This window comes from Sus scrofa, chromosome 4 (genome assembly GCF_000003025.6).
Source record: "Sus scrofa isolate TJ Tabasco breed Duroc chromosome 4, Sscrofa11.1, whole genome shotgun sequence".
NCBI lineage: Eukaryota > Metazoa > Chordata > Mammalia > Artiodactyla > Suidae > Sus > Sus scrofa.
The window spans coordinates 93,975,565-93,996,079 of record NC_010446.5 but is presented as its reverse complement, the minus strand read 5'-3'; the positions used below and the strand labels follow the sequence as shown (position 1 = coordinate 93,996,079).

At 50.9% G+C, this 20,515-nt stretch overlaps 1 protein-coding gene across 1 annotated transcript; it reads right to left on the bottom strand.

Annotated features, from left to right (window-relative positions):
* UBQLN4 (ubiquilin 4) lies at window positions 1,250-19,694 on the bottom strand. The gene is made up of 11 exons (XM_003125701.5): window positions 19,493-19,694; window positions 17,406-17,557; window positions 16,682-16,899; window positions 15,849-16,111; window positions 13,816-13,974; window positions 7,416-7,641; window positions 6,174-6,313; window positions 5,467-5,550; window positions 5,187-5,302; window positions 4,801-4,987; window positions 1,250-3,124 (listed from the first exon to the last, which is right to left on the bottom strand). Exons 1-11 carry the CDS (start codon window positions 19,598-19,600, stop codon window positions 2,972-2,974), a joined length of 1,806 nt encoding a protein of 601 aa, XP_003125749.1. The 5' UTR covers window positions 19,601-19,694; the 3' UTR covers window positions 1,250-2,971.

The window sequence follows — 20,515 nt, the reverse complement described above, 5'->3', positions numbered from 1 at the left end:
TTTCTGGACTACTGAGGACGGTAGGACACTAGGCTGCAGTATGAGAGACTGGTTTACTCCTGATTCATCCTTAGGTGTCCTCGTCCAAGTGGATCTTTACCAGCATCTCTATCTTTAGCTGTCCCCAGATTTCTCTAGCTCCCAATCCTTCAGGGCCCTTAAAAGCACAGCTCAGCCTCTCAGCAGCCTTTTCCCAATTGGCAAAACCTGCCTGGATGAAGGGCAGCCTTTAAAGACTTCTTTTCTCTTCGGAGTCCCAGCCAATCTTGTTGGCCCTTTGATTTTTTTTTTTTTTTTTTTTTTTTTTGCCTTTTTCTAGGGCCATACCTGCGGCATATGGAGGTTCCCAGGCTAGGGATCCAATCGGAGCTGTAGCCACCGGCCTACACCACAGCCACAGCAACACCAGATCAGAGCCATGTCTGCAAACTACACCACAGCTCGTGGCAACACTGGATCCTTAACCCACTGAGCAAGGCCAGGGATCGAACCCACGACCTCATGGTTCCTAGATGGATTCATTAACCACTGAGCCACATCAGGAACTTCAGCCCATTGATTTTTTTTTTTTTTGATACTTTTTTTATGGCAGAACTTGCAGAATATGGAAGTTCCCATGCTAGGGGGTAAAATCAGTTGTAGTCACTGGCCTACGCCACAGCCACAGCCACACCAGATCTGTATCAGGTCTGCAACCTGCACCACAGCTCGTGGCAGCACCAGATCCTTAACCCACTGAGAGGGGCCAGGGATCGAACCCATGTCCTCATGGATACTACTTGGGTTTGTTACCGCTGAGCCACAATGGAAATTCAGTGATTTTTTTTTTTTTTTGATAAAACTTGACTTGCATGAGATCTGGATGCAAGGGTTTGTTTTGTTTTGACCTTTTAACCTGGGGTAAGAAGGCAGTCTTGTCAAATGATCAGGTGATGGAACTAAGGACCTAGCCATATTCTCAGCACTTTTCATACATCCCTCTCTCAGCCCTGACCTATGGGTAGGGGATGGGACCTGCTAACTTAGGGTGTGGCGATGGGGAATGGGGGAAAGCAATCCTTCCCATTCCTAAACCATAGATTATAGATAGCCCCACGATCAGTTATCCCTTTAGCTTTAATGTCCCTGAACACCTGTGCTACCTGAACCCAATTTCAAATTCGAGATCCTACTTTACAAGTGCCCTCTAAAACCAAGAAGCTCTCTTCAGCCAGCCTCCTCTCCCCACAAAACAAACATCACGACACCCTCACAACAAAGACCACACCATTTATTTACAAAGGCCAGTGTGGGAGTTGGGGGGTAGGGAGGGAGGGAAAGCCACACAGACGTCCTCTCCGGATTGTTGGGGCCCCTTCCCACTTGGAGAAATTTCTGTTCCTCTTGCCTCCATATTCTGAGCATTGGGTCCTCGAAGCAGCTGGGTTAAGTAGCAGAGGGAGGAGGTGATGTGAGCCTCCTCTGTGCTCCAATAGAGCCATGTCCAACTCCAGATCAAAGGCATCATCGTTGTCCTCTCCTCTCCTTCCTCAAATAGAACTTTCTGGCCTGGAGGGAAATAGTGAAGAACTCAAAGGGCAGGGGCTACGATGCCAGAGGCAGGGGTCCTCGAGGAAAAGACCCTCTACTATTCCCCGAAAGCAAGTAGGGGACGGGCAATAAGGGCACTGGTCACAGCCCTGACAGCTTCAGAAGGGGGACCCACACTACCCTTGGGCTACCCAGCAGCCAGAGCCCCCGGGGGACCTAGCTCCCCAGGCTGTTCTTTATTCCAGACCTAGATTGGCCCTTTTGCCTACTTCTCTCTGGTGGGGGAGAAGGCTGAACCAGAAGTCAGCAAGGAATCCACCCTCCCACTCAGCTCACATGCACCCATGTGCGTGCATGCATTCATGCACCCACCCACCCACACACACACTGCTGAGACAGACCCCAATCACTTTCATGTCTTTTGAAAGAGTCTTAAATCACGGGTACCTGGAGACACAGGCAGGTCCTGTGTTCATGGAAATGTGTATGTCTATATATAAGCGTGTGTAACTGAGGAAACAGAACCCATATAGCCCCCTGTGAGCCACACTGCTCAGCGCCATTGAGCCCTTTTCTTCAACTCAAATTCCATTGGCATCTCTCAGTCGCCTTTGCCAGGCCTGAGCCTGGACTCTCCGGCCTCAAAGAACGATTAGTGCTTCCATTCCCTGTCAGTTCCAACCTCCAAGCCTTTTACTGAGGCTGTTTCCTCCATTCTCTTCTCCAGAAAAATCCCGCTCCCCTCTCCCCTGTGCCATTCTCCATAGGGCTGGTCCAGGGCTTGTTAATTTCTTCCCCAGAGGGCTGAGTCTCATCTCTCCCTTCAGACAGGGAGAAAAGGCATCTTCTTCCACCTGGAAGTCCTAACAGACCCCCATACAAAAGCGCCGGATGAAGGGACCAGAACAGGGGTGAGGAGGAAAATCACAGCCTGTCTCACCCGCCCCTCATTTCGAGTAGGAAAGTCTAGCATTGGTTAGGCTGGAGATGGAAAGGGATGGGGGGGGTGGGGAGGGGAAAGAAAGAAGAGTTACCAGAAGTAAACGTAAGATAAAACCCTAGTGGTACAGACGGAAGACCCTGTTCCAATAAACCAGAGAGTCGGTTCCTCCTTCAACTCTGCATGGCCACAGAGAAGTTTGAAGACTATAAAAGGTGGTTGTGGGGCAAGGAGGTGGGGCCAATCGACCAAACTGCGAAAACTGTTTCAATAGCTCTGCTCAAGCAGGACCAGGAGGGAAGATTCAGCAAGAGGGGGAGAAGTACAAGTGGAATTCTCAGAGCTACGGGGCTGGGGCCCCCACCTCCATAGTCGCCCTGCTCTCTGGAGAGGACAAAGGAGAAGACAGAAGGGATGACAAGCTGCAGAGGGTCGGGACTGACAGAGGAACCAAACACTGGCATGGAGGGACGCGAGAAGCAGGAGGTCTGAGCCGAGGGATTAGGAGAGCTGAGAGCCCAGGAGTCTCTCGATAGCTGCGTTGATGTCCCCTCCTGTGGCGATCAGGGCCTGCAGGTTGGCTTCACGATTGATGAAGCCCATGGAGTTGAGCTGCTCCAGCTGCTGCTGAAATCTCACTTCTGGCGTCTGCACCTGGAGGGGACAGGCCTTGTGAAGCAGGCACAGGACCAACCCCAGGGGGCCTATCTGATTCAAGGGTTTGTAATGGAGAGAAGACAACAAGCAGGTCTTTGTGAACATCCTCAGAGTCGACCAGTGGGGCAGAGGTTGGTGAGCTGCAAACAGGGGCCAAGGGACTGGTGCCCCACGTCACTGAACAATTCTGTAATCATAAGCCAGCAAATTCTTTTTTTTTTTTTTTCTTTTGTCTTTTTAGGGCTGCACCCATGGTATATGGAGGTTCCCAGGCTAGGGGTTGAATTGGAGCTACAGCTGCCGGCCACAGCCACAGCAACGCCAGATCCAAGCCATGTCTGTGACCTACACCATAGCTCGCGGCAAAGCCGAATCCTTAACCCACTGAGCAAGGCCAGGGATTGAATCCGCAACCTCATGGTTTCTAGTCGGATTCGTTTTCGCTGCGCCACAACGGGAACTCCCTTAAGTCAGCACATTCTTAAAATTCAAAATTATAGATAAGCCTCAATCAGCCTAGATTCCTGTTTTCCATCAACACTCTAGAGACGTTAACAGGCACTCCAAAAGCCGAATGTTCTGTGGTCGACAAGATGCATGCTAAACACCACCTCCAAACCCCCTCCTGGCACAATCATCTCACACGGCCACATTAAAGGTCAGAGAAGGGCCCCAGGAAAGCAAGAACCTGTTTAATTTTGTTTAACAATTCAACCAACACAGTTATTTACAAAAGAGAAGGCTTTTCATTTTTGACACTCCTATGAACATCTCCCGGAAGTGTTTCTCCCAAGGGTTGTTTAGGAAGCACTAGCCTAGATCATAAATAGAAGACTCAGAGCTGGAAGGAGCCCAGCCATCCCAGAGGCCCCCAACATGCAGTCCAAGAGGCCTTTCCAATGAGCTGTTTCCACCACGGTCCACACAATTTAAGCTGACCTGGGCCTTGGCGATCCCTTCGTCCAGCCCTTTCTGTGCCTCACTCAGAGCTAGGCACGCTAACATTTCTGTTAAAAGGTTTTTCCCAGATGAGTCATAGAAGCCAGAGAAAGGTTAAGGGGCCTGCCCACCCGAGGTCATTCCCACCCCTCCCTGCAAACCCTAGGCCTTGACTACGTGACAGATGGGGGCTCTGATCACCTCACCTCCCAGAATCCTCCTCTCTTGTCTCAGAGATGGAGACTGCTTTAATTATCAAGAGTCCCCTGATATGAGCAGAAGTGGTATAACAGTGGTTAAAACGTAAATTCTGGAGCCAGCATACCGCGGTTTGAATTTTGGCACCAATACTTACTAGCTGTGTGACTCTGAGCAAGCCACTTAACCTCGCTTTAGTTTTCCCCTTTTGTAAAGTAGAAATAATAATAATAATTTCCTTGCAAGGCTGTAGTGAGGAAGAAAATAAATGAGCTCATATGTCTATATAAGGCACATAGCCCAGTACCAAAGCTGTTGGTAAGTGCTATTACTATTCTCATCTCTATTTTACAGCTGTGGGAACTAAACTTATAGAAGATTGGTAACTTGCCCAAGGCTGGCAAGTAGCAGAGCAGGAACTAAAACCAACTCTGGCTGACTCTGAAGCCTGCTCTACTTTTTCCATTCTACTGCTCCCCTTAACACTGCCAGGATGGAAGTGGTGGTCTTAGCAGCAGCCCCACTGCCCCAGGTACCTGTGAGTTTCCACTTCCAGCCAAAAGCTGGATCATCTGCTGCATAAGCTGCTGCTGAGCACTGGAGGCCCCTGTTGGAGACGATGTGGCTGGCGCGGCTGGCGAGGAGGTGGGAGCCTCGGGTGCAGACCCGGCACTGCTGCCTGCCGAGGGTGCTGGGGTCCGGGACATCCCAAAGGAGCCAAGGCTGCAGGCAGGAGAGACCAAGAGGTAGGGCACCACCTCTGAGAAAGGGATGGGGACGTGAGATCCAGAGAGAAAAGTGGTTGGAAGAAATAGGAAAAGAGACCCTCAGAGACACAACGGCGATTCAGAGAGTGGTAGAGACAGGGGTTGAGGGGAAGGAGTAGCCAGAATCTTGCTGCCCACCTGCCCTCTACCCTCACCTGGGTACCAGCCCGGGGGCCTCGGTCTGCAAGGTCTGCAGTCCCTGCTGGATCTGCAGCAGCGCCTGCATGGCGCGGGGATTGGTGAGAATGGAGAGCGACTCTGGGTTCTGCATCTGGTGGGAGACAGCAGAGAGAGGCAACAGGAGGTGGCAGGAGAGAGGAGGCAGCCTAGACTCTGAGTCCAGAGCCAGACTCGGCCCCTCCCTTAAGTTTCACCCACTGGGCCGCCAGGTCCACCTTGGCCCTTAACCTCCACCCCTCCAGGCTCCTCGCTTACCTGCTGCAGGAAGACCGGGAGCTGCAGGCGGAGCTGCTCCTGCAGCTGGGGGTTCCCCGCGAAAAGCGGCACGTTCACCATCATCTGCCAGGGTGAAGGTAGTAGGGGGAGGCCTGGGCCTACCCACCCTCAGAATGCCCCCTCAGTCTCCCTGGGCGCCCCCACCACTGTAGGAAATCTGGCCAGCTTTTCCAAGGATCTCAAAGTATCCTGAAGGCCTAAGTGGGACAAGTGAGAGGAAACAGAACTATCCTGTGGAGGAGCACAAGAGTCAGGAGCCAGTCTGACGACAACGGTGATAGCTAACATTTCTGGTTACATGGGGTTCGCTCTGGGCCATGACATGTGCTAAGCACTTTATTTTAGTTTATCATTGTCCCACAGCAGCTTGATGTGGATCTCGGTTCCCAGATCAGGGATTGAACCCGGGCCACAGCGGTGAAAGCACCATATCCTAACCACTAGACCACCAGGGAAGTCAGCGCTTTATGTCATTAACTCATTTAAGCCTCACAACTCTCCGAGGCAGGAGCTATTGTTATTACCATTTTACGGACGAAGAAGCTGGGAGGTTATATGACTTGCTTGGCTCACACAGCTAGGAAGTTGGCAGAGCTCAACATACAAACCCAGGCAATCTGGCTCTGGAGGGTTTTGATCATGACAAGTAACGGCCCCAACACGCTCCCCTCATGCCAGGTCCATACCTGAGCAGCAAAGTCAGGGTTCTGGGCAAGTGTCTGCATCATGCTGCGCATGTAGGGGGCCGATATCACGTTCTGCATCAGCTGGGGGTTCTCAGAGATCTGCTGGAGGAGGGCCTGCATTTCTGGGCTGTTGAACATCCCTAGGACAAGAAGGAGGAAACCAATAAAACAAGAGAAAAGGGGTCCAGGTGGAAACCAGATGCCTCACTTCATCTACCTCACTTCAGACACTGAGTGGTTACAAAACACAGAAAGGCAATGGTGAAACGGGCACCCAAGTAGAGGGGCAGGGGTCCAAGTCTCTCTTGACTCCAATGTCACCTCACCCTGCTTTGGCCTGGCTCCTTCCACACCTACTTTCCTAAGGACAGGCCAGTTGCAAACTGGGTCTGATTCATGCCCCTCTGGACTGTTCCTGCCACAGGTTCAGATGATGTCAGAATTGAAAGGATCTGACGAAAGATCACCTAGACCGATGATTTTCAAATTTGTCTTAGCAGCAGAGACCCTGTCCTCAAACCAAGTCTCTCTTGGAAACCAAGTATGTCAGTGGTCTGGTTGGAGCTGGGGCAAGAGGCCTGGAGCCTTTCCCATTTGGTCTTCTCTCATCCTGGAGATAGTTCAGGCCCCTCAGGACTCAGAAGTACAATTTTAAAACCATGCATTAGGTTCAAATCCCTTATTTAGAAAATAAGCACACAGAGAGGAAGAAACTTTCCCAATCAAGACGTCTCTCATGGTACAGAGAAATCAAGGCATCTACCACACATCCTTAGGGCCATAGGTATGTATAGTCATAGTCCAGATTAAACAGGGCATCTCCCAGGGTTGAGCAGTGCACAACCTGCACTTCGGTACGAGGCAGCTCTGCATGTCCCTCTCCCCCAGCCTCACATCTACCTGTCCCGATTCCTCTCCCACACACCCCCTTCCCAATCTGACCCACTTACAATGGAGAGTACCAGTGGTGTTGAAACAGCTTATGAGGTGGGGCCTACTTTATTCATGAGCCATTACTGAGGTTACTTCTAGGGACAGAAGGACGGGGTCAGAACCAACCCTCACCCTCTGAGGGGTGGAGCCACCACTCCAGGCTGCAGACCACCCCCCACCCCACCCTGTGGCTTCAATACAGTCTCACCTCTGTCTTCGATATTCTGGAGCAGTATGAACCCCATTCAGTCCTGGGACAGAGGGACTGCCCTGGTGACCCCACTAAGCTCCTTCCAACCTAGGACATACCTGACCCCAGGCTAGCCGCATTGATCCCAAAGGGGTTCGAGACTGTCGGGTGCACCTGGCTGGTCCCCGATCCTCCGGTGCCCTCCCCACCGGACCCGGGGGCCTGGGAGGTGGGGGGCGAGGGGCTCCAGGGGTTAGGGAGGGGCTCTCGATTCTCAGTCCGCAGAGGCTGGGAGGATGAGCTGTCGGAGTTCCCGGCCAGGGAAGAGAAGGGATTGTTGCCAAACTGGGAGGAGGGAAAGGTTTTGGGTTAAGGACTGAAACAAATCAGGGATAAGGGCTAGGCCCTTTCTTTCCTCTCACCTAATAGCCTCCCCTACCCCAGGAAAGGGAGAGAGATCTAAGACCTTGTAGTCCTCAGGTCAATTTCTGACCCCACGATAGGCAGCTTCACCCTTGTCCTGCAGAGTGGGAGCTGGCTGATGCTAATGACTGGATAACTGAACCCCTCAGATACCTGGAAAGGGCCCATCTCTCCTGCTGGCTCTGAATATTTGGTTTCTAACCTCCTCTATGCTCTCCAGTGCTTTACACATACCCTTCCTGTTGTGTCATGAGATATTTGTTTTCCTTGGTTCTTAAGAGGCAGAGACAACGCCAGACTCACCTTTGGACCCCTGGCCCCTGACACTAGTAGGTGCTCAATAAGTAATGACTGGCTTGATGGGACCTGGCTCTCTACTCCAACCCTGATTTGTCTCCAGCTCTCCCTTTTCCAGCCACCTTGGTCCAAGACTAACTGCAGAACCCTCTCCCTCACCCCCAGGTCCTCCATGCAGCATTCTGTCCATCCAGACACACAATGGAGCCCCTTAATGTGACACATATCTGGCTGAACCCACCTCCGTAGGTCTTCTCCTCCTTCTGTTGCTTCCTCCATGTAATCTCCTCTTTCCCCAACCCTCCCTGCCTATCTCCTCAGCCTGTCTGCTTCAGTGAAACAGTCCCCTCAGCACCAGGCCCTGCACCGTGGTACCCAGGATCATCTCAGGGTCTGTACCCGCTGTATGGTGGGCTGCCCAAGCAGCACCTGAACCTCCCTCCTCTGGGCCTACCAGCACCCAGGAAACAGCTCAGTCCAAGGTGGGTGCTGGCTGAGGGAGTCCCAGACCGCATTCCCTTGCTCAGCTTCCCTCTCCTGAGTTCCTGGGTGGTCCTGACCCAAGCAGGGGGTGCCTGAGCAGCCTCGGCCCCTCCCTGCCATGGAGTTTCACATCCAGTCTTTTCTTTCTTTTTTTTTTTTTTGCTTTGCTTTTTAGGGCCTCACCTGTGGCACATGGAGGTTCCCAGGCTAGGGGTCGAATCAGAGCTGTTGCTGCCAGCCTACGCCACAGCCACAGCAATGCCAGATCCAAGCTGAGCCTGCGACCTACACCACAGCTCAGGGAAACACCCGATCCTTAACCCACTGAGCAAGACCAGGGATTGAACCCACAACCTCATGGTTCCTAGTCAGATTCATTTCCACTGCACCACGATGGGAACTCCCCAGGCACGTTTCCTGTTTATCCGAAGTGGGTCATAGGGACCAGGGCTGATGAAGGACTCTCCTGCTCTGAGCTGCAGTTCCTTCGCCTTAGCAGATGCTTGTTCAGATAACAGGGCTTGCAGGCTAGGGTTTATGCACCAGTTTCGGTCTTTGTCAACATTTCAGATTTCCTGTTCTGGTAACTTGCCTAGCACCCAACCCTACCTAGTTCTGGGTCCTGCTTTGCTCTTCTTGGTTCACCCTAAGGATTGAACCTCTTTCCCTGAATTCCCTAAAGTGATAACGGCTGCCATTTATTGAGCACCTACTATGTGCCTGAATCAATATCCCTTTTTTTGTTTGTTTTTTTAGGGCCAAATGTGTGGCATATGGAAGTTCCTAGGCTAGGGGTCAAATCGGAGCTATAGTTGCAGGCCTACAACAGCCACAATGACGAAGGAGCTGAGCCACGTCTGCAACCTGCATCACAGCTCACACCAATGCTGGATCCTTAACCCACTGAGCAAGGCCAGGGATTGAACCCACATCCTCAAGGTTACTGGTTGGGTTTGTTACCACTGAGCCACAACGTAAACGCCCTACAACATCCTCAAAGTGTGATCCTAGGACACAAATAGTCTCAAAGTGTGGCCCTAGGACCCCTGCAAGGTTTAAAAGCCATTTTTTATAATCCTAAAATGTGATTTGCCTTTTTCACTCTCATTCTCTGGAGTGGAGTTTTCCAAAGCCTACATAATAGGTGACATTGCAACACAACGAATGAAGAAGCAGATCTGAGCATCCAGCAGTCTTTTTTTTTTTTTTTTTTTTTTTTTTTTTTTTTTTTTTTTGTACGTTTACGGCCATACCTGAGGCATTTGGAAAATCCCAGGCTAGGGGTTGAGTCAGATCTGTAGCTACCGGCCTACACCAGAGCCATAGCACTTGGGATCTGAGCCACATCTGTGACCTACACCATAGCTCACGGCAACGCTGGATCCTTAACCCCCTGAGCAAGGCCAGGGATGGAACCCACATCCTCATGGATACTAGTCAGGGTCTTTACCACTGACCCATGACAGGAACTCCTTCAGCAGTCTTGTAGTAAGCTAGACATTTAAGAGATGTGTGAAAATGCCAAACAAGGCCATTCTTTGCTATAAAGTTTTGTTTTGGAAAATAAAGTTATTTTTCAAAAGAACATGCTATTTTATGATACTGTGTAAAGGATTTATGGTATTTTTAAGCATTGTTATTTTTTTATTTTTTATTTTTTGGTCTTTTTTTTGCTATTTCTTTGGGCCACTTCTGCGGCATATGGAGGTTCCCAGGCTAGGGATCTAATCGGAGCTGTAGCCACTGGCCTACGCCAAAGCCACAGCAACGCGGGATCTGAGCCGTGTCTGCAACCTACACCACAGCTCACGGCAACGCCGGATCGTTAACCCACTGAGCAAGGGCAGGGACCGAACCCGCAACCTCATGGTTCCTAGTTGGATTCGTTAACCACTGTGCCATGACGGGAACTCCGCATTGTTAATTTTTTAAAATTTTCAGTTTTAACTTCAGATATAGTGAGTATCAATAGACCTAACCCACACAAACAAACGCTCTTTGGGGTCCCCCCAAATTTTTAAGTGTATAAAGGGGTCCAGAGACTAAAATGACTGAGAACACTGCTATACTACATTGTCTCAAGGAAGCGAAGACTCAGGGAGGTCAAGCAACTCACTTAAAATCACACCAGTAAAGAGCGATGATGCAGGAGTTCCTGTCGTGGTGCAGTGGAAGTGAATCCGACTAGGAACTATGAACTTGAAGGTTCAATCCCTGGCCTGGATCAGTGGGTTAAGGATCCAGTGTTGCCATGAGCTGTGGTATAGGTTGCAGACGCAGCTTGGATCTGGCATGGCTGTGGCTGTGGCGTAGGCCAGCAGCTATAGCTCTGATTAAACCCCTAGCCTTGGAACATCCATATGCTGCAGGTTCGGACCTAAAACAAACAAACAAACAAAAGAATGATGATGCAGGTATCTGAATCCAGGTTTGTTGATGCCAAATGCTATGTTCCTTCTGTTTTTTTTCTTAATGCTATGTTTTTTTAGCCGAACCAGTGGTTCTCACATGTTAGAGTACATCAGAATTAGCTGTGTACTTGTTATAAACTTTGCCCCACTAGTTGGGTTTTTTTAATTTTTTTAATTTTTTATTTTTTTATTTTATTTTCCCACTGTACAGCAAGGGGATCAAGTTACCCTTACATGTATACATTACAATTACATTTTTCTTCCCCACCCTTTGTTCTGTTGCAACTGTTTTTTTTTAAAACAGGTACATGCATTACTTTGATATACATTTTTTTTTATAATTTTTTAGTTTTTTTATTTTCCCACTGTACAGCAAGGGGGGTCAGGTTATCCTTACATGTATACATTACAATTACATTTTTTCTCCTACCCTCTCTTCTGTTGCAACATGAGTTGATATACATTTTTAATTAAATACTTAAATAAAGTAAAAGTTAAATTCCTTTAAAAACTCACAGTTGATCCCTATCAGCACTTTCTAAAATTTGCAAGAGCAATGCTAAGGTGGGGGAGAGGGAGAGGTTCACCCTACCTGATGCCCAGACTTAAGTAAGACAATGTGGAGTTCCCACTGTGGGGCAACAGGACTGGTGGTGTCTTGGGAGAATGAGACACAGTTTGATCCCCCAACTGTGGGTTAAGGATCCGGCAGTGTCACAGCTGCAGCTCAGATCTAATCACTGGCCCAGGAATTCCATATGCCACAGGGTGGCCAAAAAAAAAAAAAAAAGAAAAATGGAGCTCCTCTGTGGCTCAGTAGGATCGGAGTCATCTCTGGAGCACAAGAATGCAGGTTCGGTCTTCAGCAACTGCAGCTTGGAACTGCCCAGGAACTCCATATGCCGCAGGCCAGCCAAAAAATGTAAAAAAAAGAAAAAGAATAACAATAATGTGGTATCATTGCAGGGACAGAGTTAGCAAGGCACACACAGTCATTTGTGGAGACCAGGTATAGGACAGAGAGGGCATGAACAAGGAAGCTGTTGGGACTGGATGGGCCACTCAGGATGTGGTGCTTGCTCCTTTCCACAAGGAAAAAGTAACGTGAGGTCCCACCCTCCCACCTGGGTGCTAGTTAGGGGTGTGTGTCCAGTTTGTGAAAACCCATCATGCTATACACTCAAAAATAAGTGCATCTTGGAGTTCCCTTCGTGGCTCAGTGGTTAACGAATCCAACTAGGAACCATGAGGTTGCGGGTTCAATCCCTGGCCTTGCCCAGTGGGTCAGGGATCCGACGTTGCCATGAGCTGTGGTGTAGGTCACAGATGGGGCTCGGATCCCGCATTGCTGTGGCTGTGGCTACAGCTCCAATTAGACCCCTAGCCTGGGAACCTCCATATGCTGTGGGAGCAGCCCTAGAAAAGGCAAAAAGACAAAAAAAGTGGGGGCATCTTTCTGCAACTATTCTTCAATAAAACATGTTTCAATGTTTTCAAAAAGCAAGCTTAAAATTATATGAACGACATGATAGCACTTAGAGAAAAGTCAAAAAATATGTAAAATGATACCACAGGTTATTTATGGATACATACACAGGTAATAAAAGAACTGAAATGACCAACACCAGCTTCAGGGTGGTAGTTAGCTCCAGAGAGGGAAAGAGGGGTGTAAGATGGAGAAGGGGTATGTGAAGGCTGCGATTCTGTCTGTAATAGTGCATCTGCTAATACTGAATATGTCTACGAAAACATACAAGATACTAACGACATTTGTTAACTCTGGAAAAGAGGTGGCTGGGAGATGGAAATAGGAGGGTCCCTTTTGTACATCTTCGTTGAGCTTATATACATTTCCACAGCTTTTTTTTTTTTGGCTTTTTTAGGGCCACACCCACAGCATATGGAAGGTCTCAGGCTAGGGGTCGAATGGGAGCTGCAGTTGCCAGCCACAGCAACGTCAGATCCGAGCCTCAACCTACACCACTGGATCCTTTAACCCACTGAGCGAAGCCAGGGATCGAACCAGCATCCTCATGGATACTAGTTGGATTCTTAACCCGCTATGCCACAATGGGAACTCCCATTTTCCACCCTTTTTTAAATGCCCTTTTGTTTATTTTGTATAACTCTTGAAGGTTTTTTTATTGGCCATGCCCGCAGTGGCATGTCAAAGTTCCCAGGCCAGGGATAGAACCCATGCCACAGTAGTGGCCAGAGCTGCTGCAGTGATAATGTGTAATCTTAACCTCCTGCGCCACAAGGGAATTCCAACTTTTGAGTTTTGAAATGTATAATGTATTTAGTGTAAATTAAACTTTAAAAAAGAACCCCTAAAGACACTGCAACTATATATATGGCAACATGTCAGGGCCTCAAGGATATGAGAGAATGCTGTATTTTTATCTATGCTTTTTGTATATTTGGAAAGCATTCATAAGGCATTTTTTTTAAAGTATATATTCCCAGGGCCTGATTCCAGAGATTGAGTCAATAAGTAGCTCAAAGGTGGGGACTAAGAATTGCACTATGAAGGTCCGCAGGTGATTCTAATTCAGGTGATCTGGGGACCACACTTGAGACACACTGTGCTAGGGTTGGCTGTTTGACCCCAGGCCTGTCCCACAACCTTTGAGCCCTTGGTGCAAGAAGTCTGTCACATCCCTTGGGCGCTGCGCCTCCCCCATTTCCCTAGCGAACTCTGCTATCTTCTGCCCTAGTGCCTCGCTCCCATGTCAAGTTGGACCATCCCTGGCTCTGCACTGTGAGAACCACTTTCAAGCCAAGGCCCACCCTCAGGGGGCAAGGAAAGGAAAGAGGAGCAGGCAGCACTTTAGGCTTGCCGGGGTCTGGGAGCAGGTAAGCCCAAGCCCAGACTGCCCTTCCACGGCCCAGCCCCTGGCCCTACCTGTTCCCGGGCGGCACTAAACATGGGCTCCTGGATGTCCGTGTACATGCGGCGGAGGGCATTATACCCTCCGGGGATGCTCTCCAGGTTGCTCAGGGCCCGGTCCTGGTTCCGCATCATCTCCTGCATCATGGCTGGATTCCGAGCAAGCTCCATCGTCTGGAGGAAAAGGAAAAGGGAGAAAATGGTCCTGGAACTAGGGGATCATCAAGCTTGGAAAAAAGTGGGCCCTAAGGAGGGGGACTGCATTAGAATTAGGTCCAGGGCCCAGGAACTGACCCAAGTGGCAGGGAGTAGGGTGAACTGGACTTTCTTCCTCTACTGTAATCTTGGCTTCCACTCTGCCTCCCTGTGGGTATTCTGGCTGGCTTTTGGGGATACAATGACCCCAGACGGAGTGGGGGCTCAGGTTTAGTAAGGCCCTCAGGTTTAGTGGATCCTCAGAAGGGTCAGGGAGCACAAAGGAATAAGAAAGGACAAGAGAAAGGAGGGGAAGCAAAAGAGAAAATTAATATCTACTGAATACAACACATACAGGGACTAGGCTAAGTAATTTACAGAATTCAAGTCATTGAATCCCCATGATAACCTTCTGGTGTAGGTTTTTCTGACACTATTTAGCAAATGAGAAAATAGGCTCAGCGACTGACTGCTTGGGACACAGCTAGTTAGTGGTAGAGACAGGGTTTCAGGGCCAGGTAGGTCTGTCTGACCGAGACCATACTATGGCTCCTGGTAAATAACTGCAAGTTGTGGGGGCGGGGAGCGGCGGGGGGCGGGGGGGAGGATTTAAGCTGGGACAATGCTACCAAGACTTTCCAGACCCCACCCTAGGTCTTTGGCCTGACTGAACCAGAAACAGAATGGGAGCTTTTTCTTGGGAGCCAGTGGCTCACTCAATGAGGAAGGGGTGGCCTATGTCAACTCTAGGGGACAGCAGCACATAACAGAGAAAATAAGCATAGCTCATTCATCTTGGAATGCCTTCTTCCCGTGTCCTTCTTCCCAAATTTGCTTCACACTTGCCTCTTCTTAGACACTTCCACGTCCATGACTAGACTCTGATCTCTTATCCCACAATGCATTCATTTAATAAGTATGTAACAAGAGACTACTACATCCCAGGCATTATTCTAGGCAGTGAACAAAACACTTGCAAATCCCTGTCCTTCTGGAACTTATCTTCTGGTAAGTCCAGCAGTAGTATCCACAGCTCTCCGCTGAGATCATCTAACCCCCATCTCCTGGTGGATGGCCATGAGATGGAGCTCCCAAAGACCAACCAACACCAAACCACCTCCCTGGGTCGCCCTTACCCACCTGGCCCCACATATCCCCAATTCTTTCATTCCCAGGCCTCTGCATTTGCTGTCCCTTGGCCCTGAATACTCTTCTTCTTCTTTTTTTTTTTAAGACCACACCTGCAGCATATGGAAGCTCTTAGTCTAGGGGTCGAATTGGAGCAACAGCAGCTGGCCTATACCACAGCCACAGCCACACAAGATCCGAGCCCCGTCTGCAACCTACACCACAGCTCATGGAAACACTAGATCCTTAACCTAGTGAGTGAGGCCAGGGATAAAACCCACGTCCTCATGGATCCTAGTCGGGTTCGATCCCGCTGAGCCATGACAGGAACTCCCTGAATACTCTTCTCTTTTTCTTCCTCTGGTTCATTCTTCCTCTTTTGGATCTCAGTGTGGGTGGCACTTCCTTTAGGGCCTCCTCTGAGCCCCAGGGTAGGGTCAGGAGTCCTTCTGTGTGCTCCAAGGGGATCCTGTGACTGTCCCTATGATAGCACTGACCACACTATATTTTAACTGCCTGCTTACTTGTCCCACTTCCCTTTGAGACTAGAAGTTCCTGGAAAACTAGGATCTATGTCTTTTCATCACTATACCCTGTGTTCAAAACATGGCTGCTGAATAAATGAATAGATGAACAAATCAAGGTAGAAAAAGGTGGAAAAAGGCCAGACAGGGTATAGGCAGGGCACAGGTGTCCTCCACACCCCAACCTTCTCTCAGACCCACCTGCCTCATGAGCTCAGGGTTGTTGAGCATGTGGCTGATCTCAGGGTTTCGCTCCATCAGCTGCTGCATCTGAGGGTTGGCCATGATCATGTGGCGCATCAGGTCAGGGTTAGACATCATGTCCTGGACCAGGGGGTTCTCCATGATCTGCGACAGCATCTCAGGATTGGACATCAGCTGCCTCTGCATCTGCTGCTGCAGTTCCATGAAGTTGGCGGAGCCCAGGCCCAGGCTGCCCAGGCCCAGGATGCCCCCAAAGCCAGCTGTGGGGAGGGGGCAGGGTCACGGTCTGTCACAAGACTCTTCCCCTACGTGGCCAGAGTCACTGATCAGGACTCCACGATGGGCCCTCTGCTTCTCACATCTCCCTTTGCCAGTCATTTCCACAGCCCCAGCCCTGATCTGCTGCTGGCAGAGAGATGTGAGCCTACTAGACCAAAACCTCTTTGATGGCAAAGGCTGACAGTCAGGCACAGCACTGAGCACAGAGAGGGCAACTGGTGATGGCCTAGTGAATGAGCAAATAAATATTCCCCAACTGGCCACTGTTAACCCACTTTCCCCAAACACCAATATCCTCACCTAGGGTTCCACGTATCCCCAGCCCCATATTCCTCCTCATGCTTAACATTTTGCCATGCTCCTTCTTCTGGGAAGCCCTCAGAGACTGGTTTCCTGTCCCATTTGGCTCAAGTACCACTGTCTGGAACCCTATGTCCAGGGGTCCCCTATCTCCACTGGGCCAGGAACAGGGACTATATTTTCTCCTCCTCCTGGCTTTCCCCAACTCCCCAGCCCCGAACAGGACAGTGCCCTCCTTCCTAAGGGCTTACAGAGTATGGATGCAGTGGCACTGGGAGGTCCCTCCCCAGTCCCTGGGGAGGGACCTCCTCCACTGCTCCTTCGGCTTCCACTGCCAGTATCCGAAGCGGCACTGCCAGAGGTGGAGGGCTGGGCAGGGGTGGCGGGTGAAGCAGGCGTGGTGGAGGGTGCTGAGGCTGGGTCTGGAGTGGAAGGGGAAGAAGCAGTGGCAGTGGTCTGATCTTGAGCCCTGAGGACAGAAAGAAAAATCCTAGTTGAAGCGAACACAAAAGGGAAGACAAGGATTTCTGTTTGCTATGCAGCTAGGGCCCTAACTTCCTAAGCAACCCTGAGGCTAAGGCAGGGTAGTGCTGCAGGGAATCAGTAAATCAGACAGAGGGAGAGAAGAGCCTTTTTTTGGGCCACACCCACAGCATGTGGAAGTTCCAGGGCCAAGGATTGAACCTGCCCCACAGCAGTGACCCAAGCCGCTGCAGTGACAATGCCGAATCCTTAACCCACTAAGCCACCAGGGAACTCCAGGATCCTCTATCTTCGGGGCATTCAGGGAGAGGTAAGTCAGGTTCCTTTCCCCTGGAGATGAGCTCACAGGGCTTTCTGGCAATCCATCCAAGAGGCACCTTCCTGGGCCTTGGCAAAGGCCTTAGATGTACAGTGGAACTACGGGTGACAAAGCATCAGTGGGGGTAAAAAAAGCCCAACCCGAAGCTGGACCTGCTCCTCTCCTGAACTTACTTCTGAGGGGTCTTGATGACCAGATGGACAGTGAGCCCATCCTTGATCCCATGCTGGTTCAATGTGTCCCCATCCTTGAGGATCTTGCCCGCGAAGATCAGGACCAGCTGATCCTGCTGAGCCTTAAATCTCCGGGAGATTTCCTCTTTGAACTGTGATCAAGAGGCAAAGGTCACTGTGGAGGCTGCCTGGGCTCCACCAACAAGGGACTCTGCCGCTTCTTCAAGAGCCTCTGCTCTAGTCTTGGGAAGTCCTTTCAGCGGTTCTAATTCCACTCCTCTAGTTGCAATAAGCAGCTCCTTTCTGAAGGAGCTGGACTAGAGAGAGCTCTACCCTGGGGACTCCCACCCTAGAAACCCTTTGCTCCTTCTTCTTTTTTTTTTTTTTGTCTTTTTAGGGCTGCACCCGCAGTGTATGGAAGTTCCCAGGCTAGGGGTCGAATTGGAGCTGCACCTGCTGACCTATGCCACAGCCACAGCAACTCGGGATCTGAGCTGCATCTGCGGCTTACACCACAGCTTACGGCAACAATGGATCCCCAACCCAATGAGCGAGGCCAGGGATCGAACCCGTGTCCTCGTGGATACTAGTTGGGTTCATTACCACTGAGCCACGAAGGGAACTCCAAGAAAGACTTCACTTCTATCTGCCACTCCATCTTCAGTCCCTCCACCCAGTTCCCCGTGAGGGTACTGCCTAGGCAGTTCTCACCATCCCAACTCCTTCAACAGCCTTGGGCCCAGGCCCTGTCTCCCTTCAGCCTTCTCTTCTCAGACCCCAAGTCTTTTTCCTCTCTTTATTTCCAGTGTTCTTGTGACAATGATGATAAACAGATCCCACTTATTTATTTAGGTATTTACATATTTATTGGCCACATTCACAGCATGCAGAAGTTCCTGGACCAGGGTTCGAACCCAAGCCACACAGTGACCTGAGCCAAAGCAGTGACAACGCCAGACCCTTAACCAGCTGACCCTTAACCAGTTACCAGGTAACACGTTATTTATAAAAGCACTAACCATTCAGAGTCTAAATCCCATGAGATACATGTTAACAATTATCTCCATTTTAAAGACAAGAAAACTGAGAATCAAAGCAGTTAGGAAACTTGCCCCGGGCAGACTGGAACTTAGGCCTCGATACCGAAGCCCAAGCTCTGAACCAAAAACATGGATCCTCTCAACTAGAGCTGATACCAAATTCAGCTTTGCAGCGAAAATGATTTCAATTCTGGAATGGAGTCATTTTATAAGGTTGGGGGAAGGGCAATAATGGCACTAAAAGCTGGCTTGGAAAGAGTTAAGACTCTACATCTATCCGCAACCCCCCTACCAACCCAAACTTACACTCTAAGTAAAAACAGTGCACTTGCTAAGCAAAGGCAGCTTCCAGATCCCTCCTTCCCAACCAGAAAGCCTATCTTAGCCCCGCCTCTGTGAAATTCTGGAGCCGCCACAGGCGGGTGGTGAACACAGCAATATTCCCTCATTCAGTCATTCACCACATTTTTCTTGAGCACCTACTGCACCTTGTGTAAATCCCAGAGGGGCTGAGAACCAAACGCAACTACCTTGATTTGAAAGAGTAGCAAAGATCCCGGCAGAGGGAAATCCTCCCCCCGCACCGGCCGGGCGTCAGAATGCTGGGCGTTCTCTGAGACGCACAGTAGAAGCCTGGAGCTTTCCTCGCCTGCGCCCCGCGCCCACTATCCGGCCTCCGCACCTTGCCCGGCTCCCACCCTGCCTCAGCGCCTCGAACCCCCGCTAGTAAGCGGCGCAAACACTCCTCTCCAACACAGGGTCCTTCCCCCTTGCCTGTGCAAGGTGTCCTCTTCCAACTCCACCACGCCCCCAGACCAGGCCACAAGGCAAACCCCGGCCTCCCTTCCCAAACACGCGCCACGCTACCCCGGATCGACCTCGCAGGACGCCCCCTACCCGCCGCCTCTTCCCTCCCGCTTCCCCGAGTGCCTGCTGGGCCCCCGCCCTCCTCTCCCCGGCCCTCCCATACGCCCGACGGTCTCAGAGACACCCCCCTCTTCACAGACCACTCCTCCGCACCCCCCCAATCCCCACCACCCGTACTACCTCCTTGACCGAGGCTCGATCGCAGATCACAATTTCCTCCTTGTCCTTAGGGGTCTTGACGGTGACCCGAATCGGGGGCCTCGTCTCGGCCCCGCTCGGCTCCGCCATGCCGCCGCCGCCGCCGCCACCCGGCCGCCCGCCAGCCCGCCCCGGCTCCTCCTCCTCCCCGCCCGCCCGGCGGTGCTCGGCTCCGGCGCCTCCAACACTCCCCTCTCCCCTCCCCTCCCCAAGGCTTCACCGCCCCCTCCGGACCAGCCGCAGCCACAGCGCCCCGGGCGGACCGGGGGGGCCACTGCAGCGGGGTCCGCCCAGGGCCGAGCCCGGGGTCTGCAGCCTGGGCAGGGCCTTGCTGGGCGGCGGCCCCCAAAGGGGCTGCTCCGGACAGGGGCGGGAAGCAAACTCTCCGGGAGAGACCACCGCCCGTGGTAGCCGGTCCGAGTCGCGCTGAGGTGCCAACCCCCCGCCCCCGGGCCCAAAGCTACCCGCCCCCTCCGCGACTAACTCTTTCTCCGGGACAAAGGACTTTCTGTGTCGCCGCTTTATCTCCGTTCCCTATGATAACTGGTCTTTCTTGGAAAGCCCAAATCCTTTCCAGGCCTGAGGCTTCTCCCGACTTGGAGGCTGAATTTTCCACTTCTGGATATCTACCTAAAACCTCTTCTGTAGGATTGACTTAATTCCCCTGAGGGTAGCGGCCTCCAAGAAGTCTATTCAGTACAGTTCCAGAGACCTGGATTTTTGCCTGCATGGCCTTTCTGAGCCTATTTCCTCAATAGCATCTATCTCCTCATCTCACAGAATTATGCATAATGTAGAAAATTGCTTTGAGAAGTAACCCAAGGTATGCCTGACAAGTATAGGAATTTTGTTTTCTTTTAATTACTGAATCGTGGATTGTCAAGCAGATATGACTCCTCTGCCCGAGAGGGTTAAATGTCCTTCCAGTACTGCCACTATCCTTTTACTCCCGCTCTTTTCCCCCATAACCGCGTGGTCTCACTGGAAAGGCGAACTGTAGTTCCC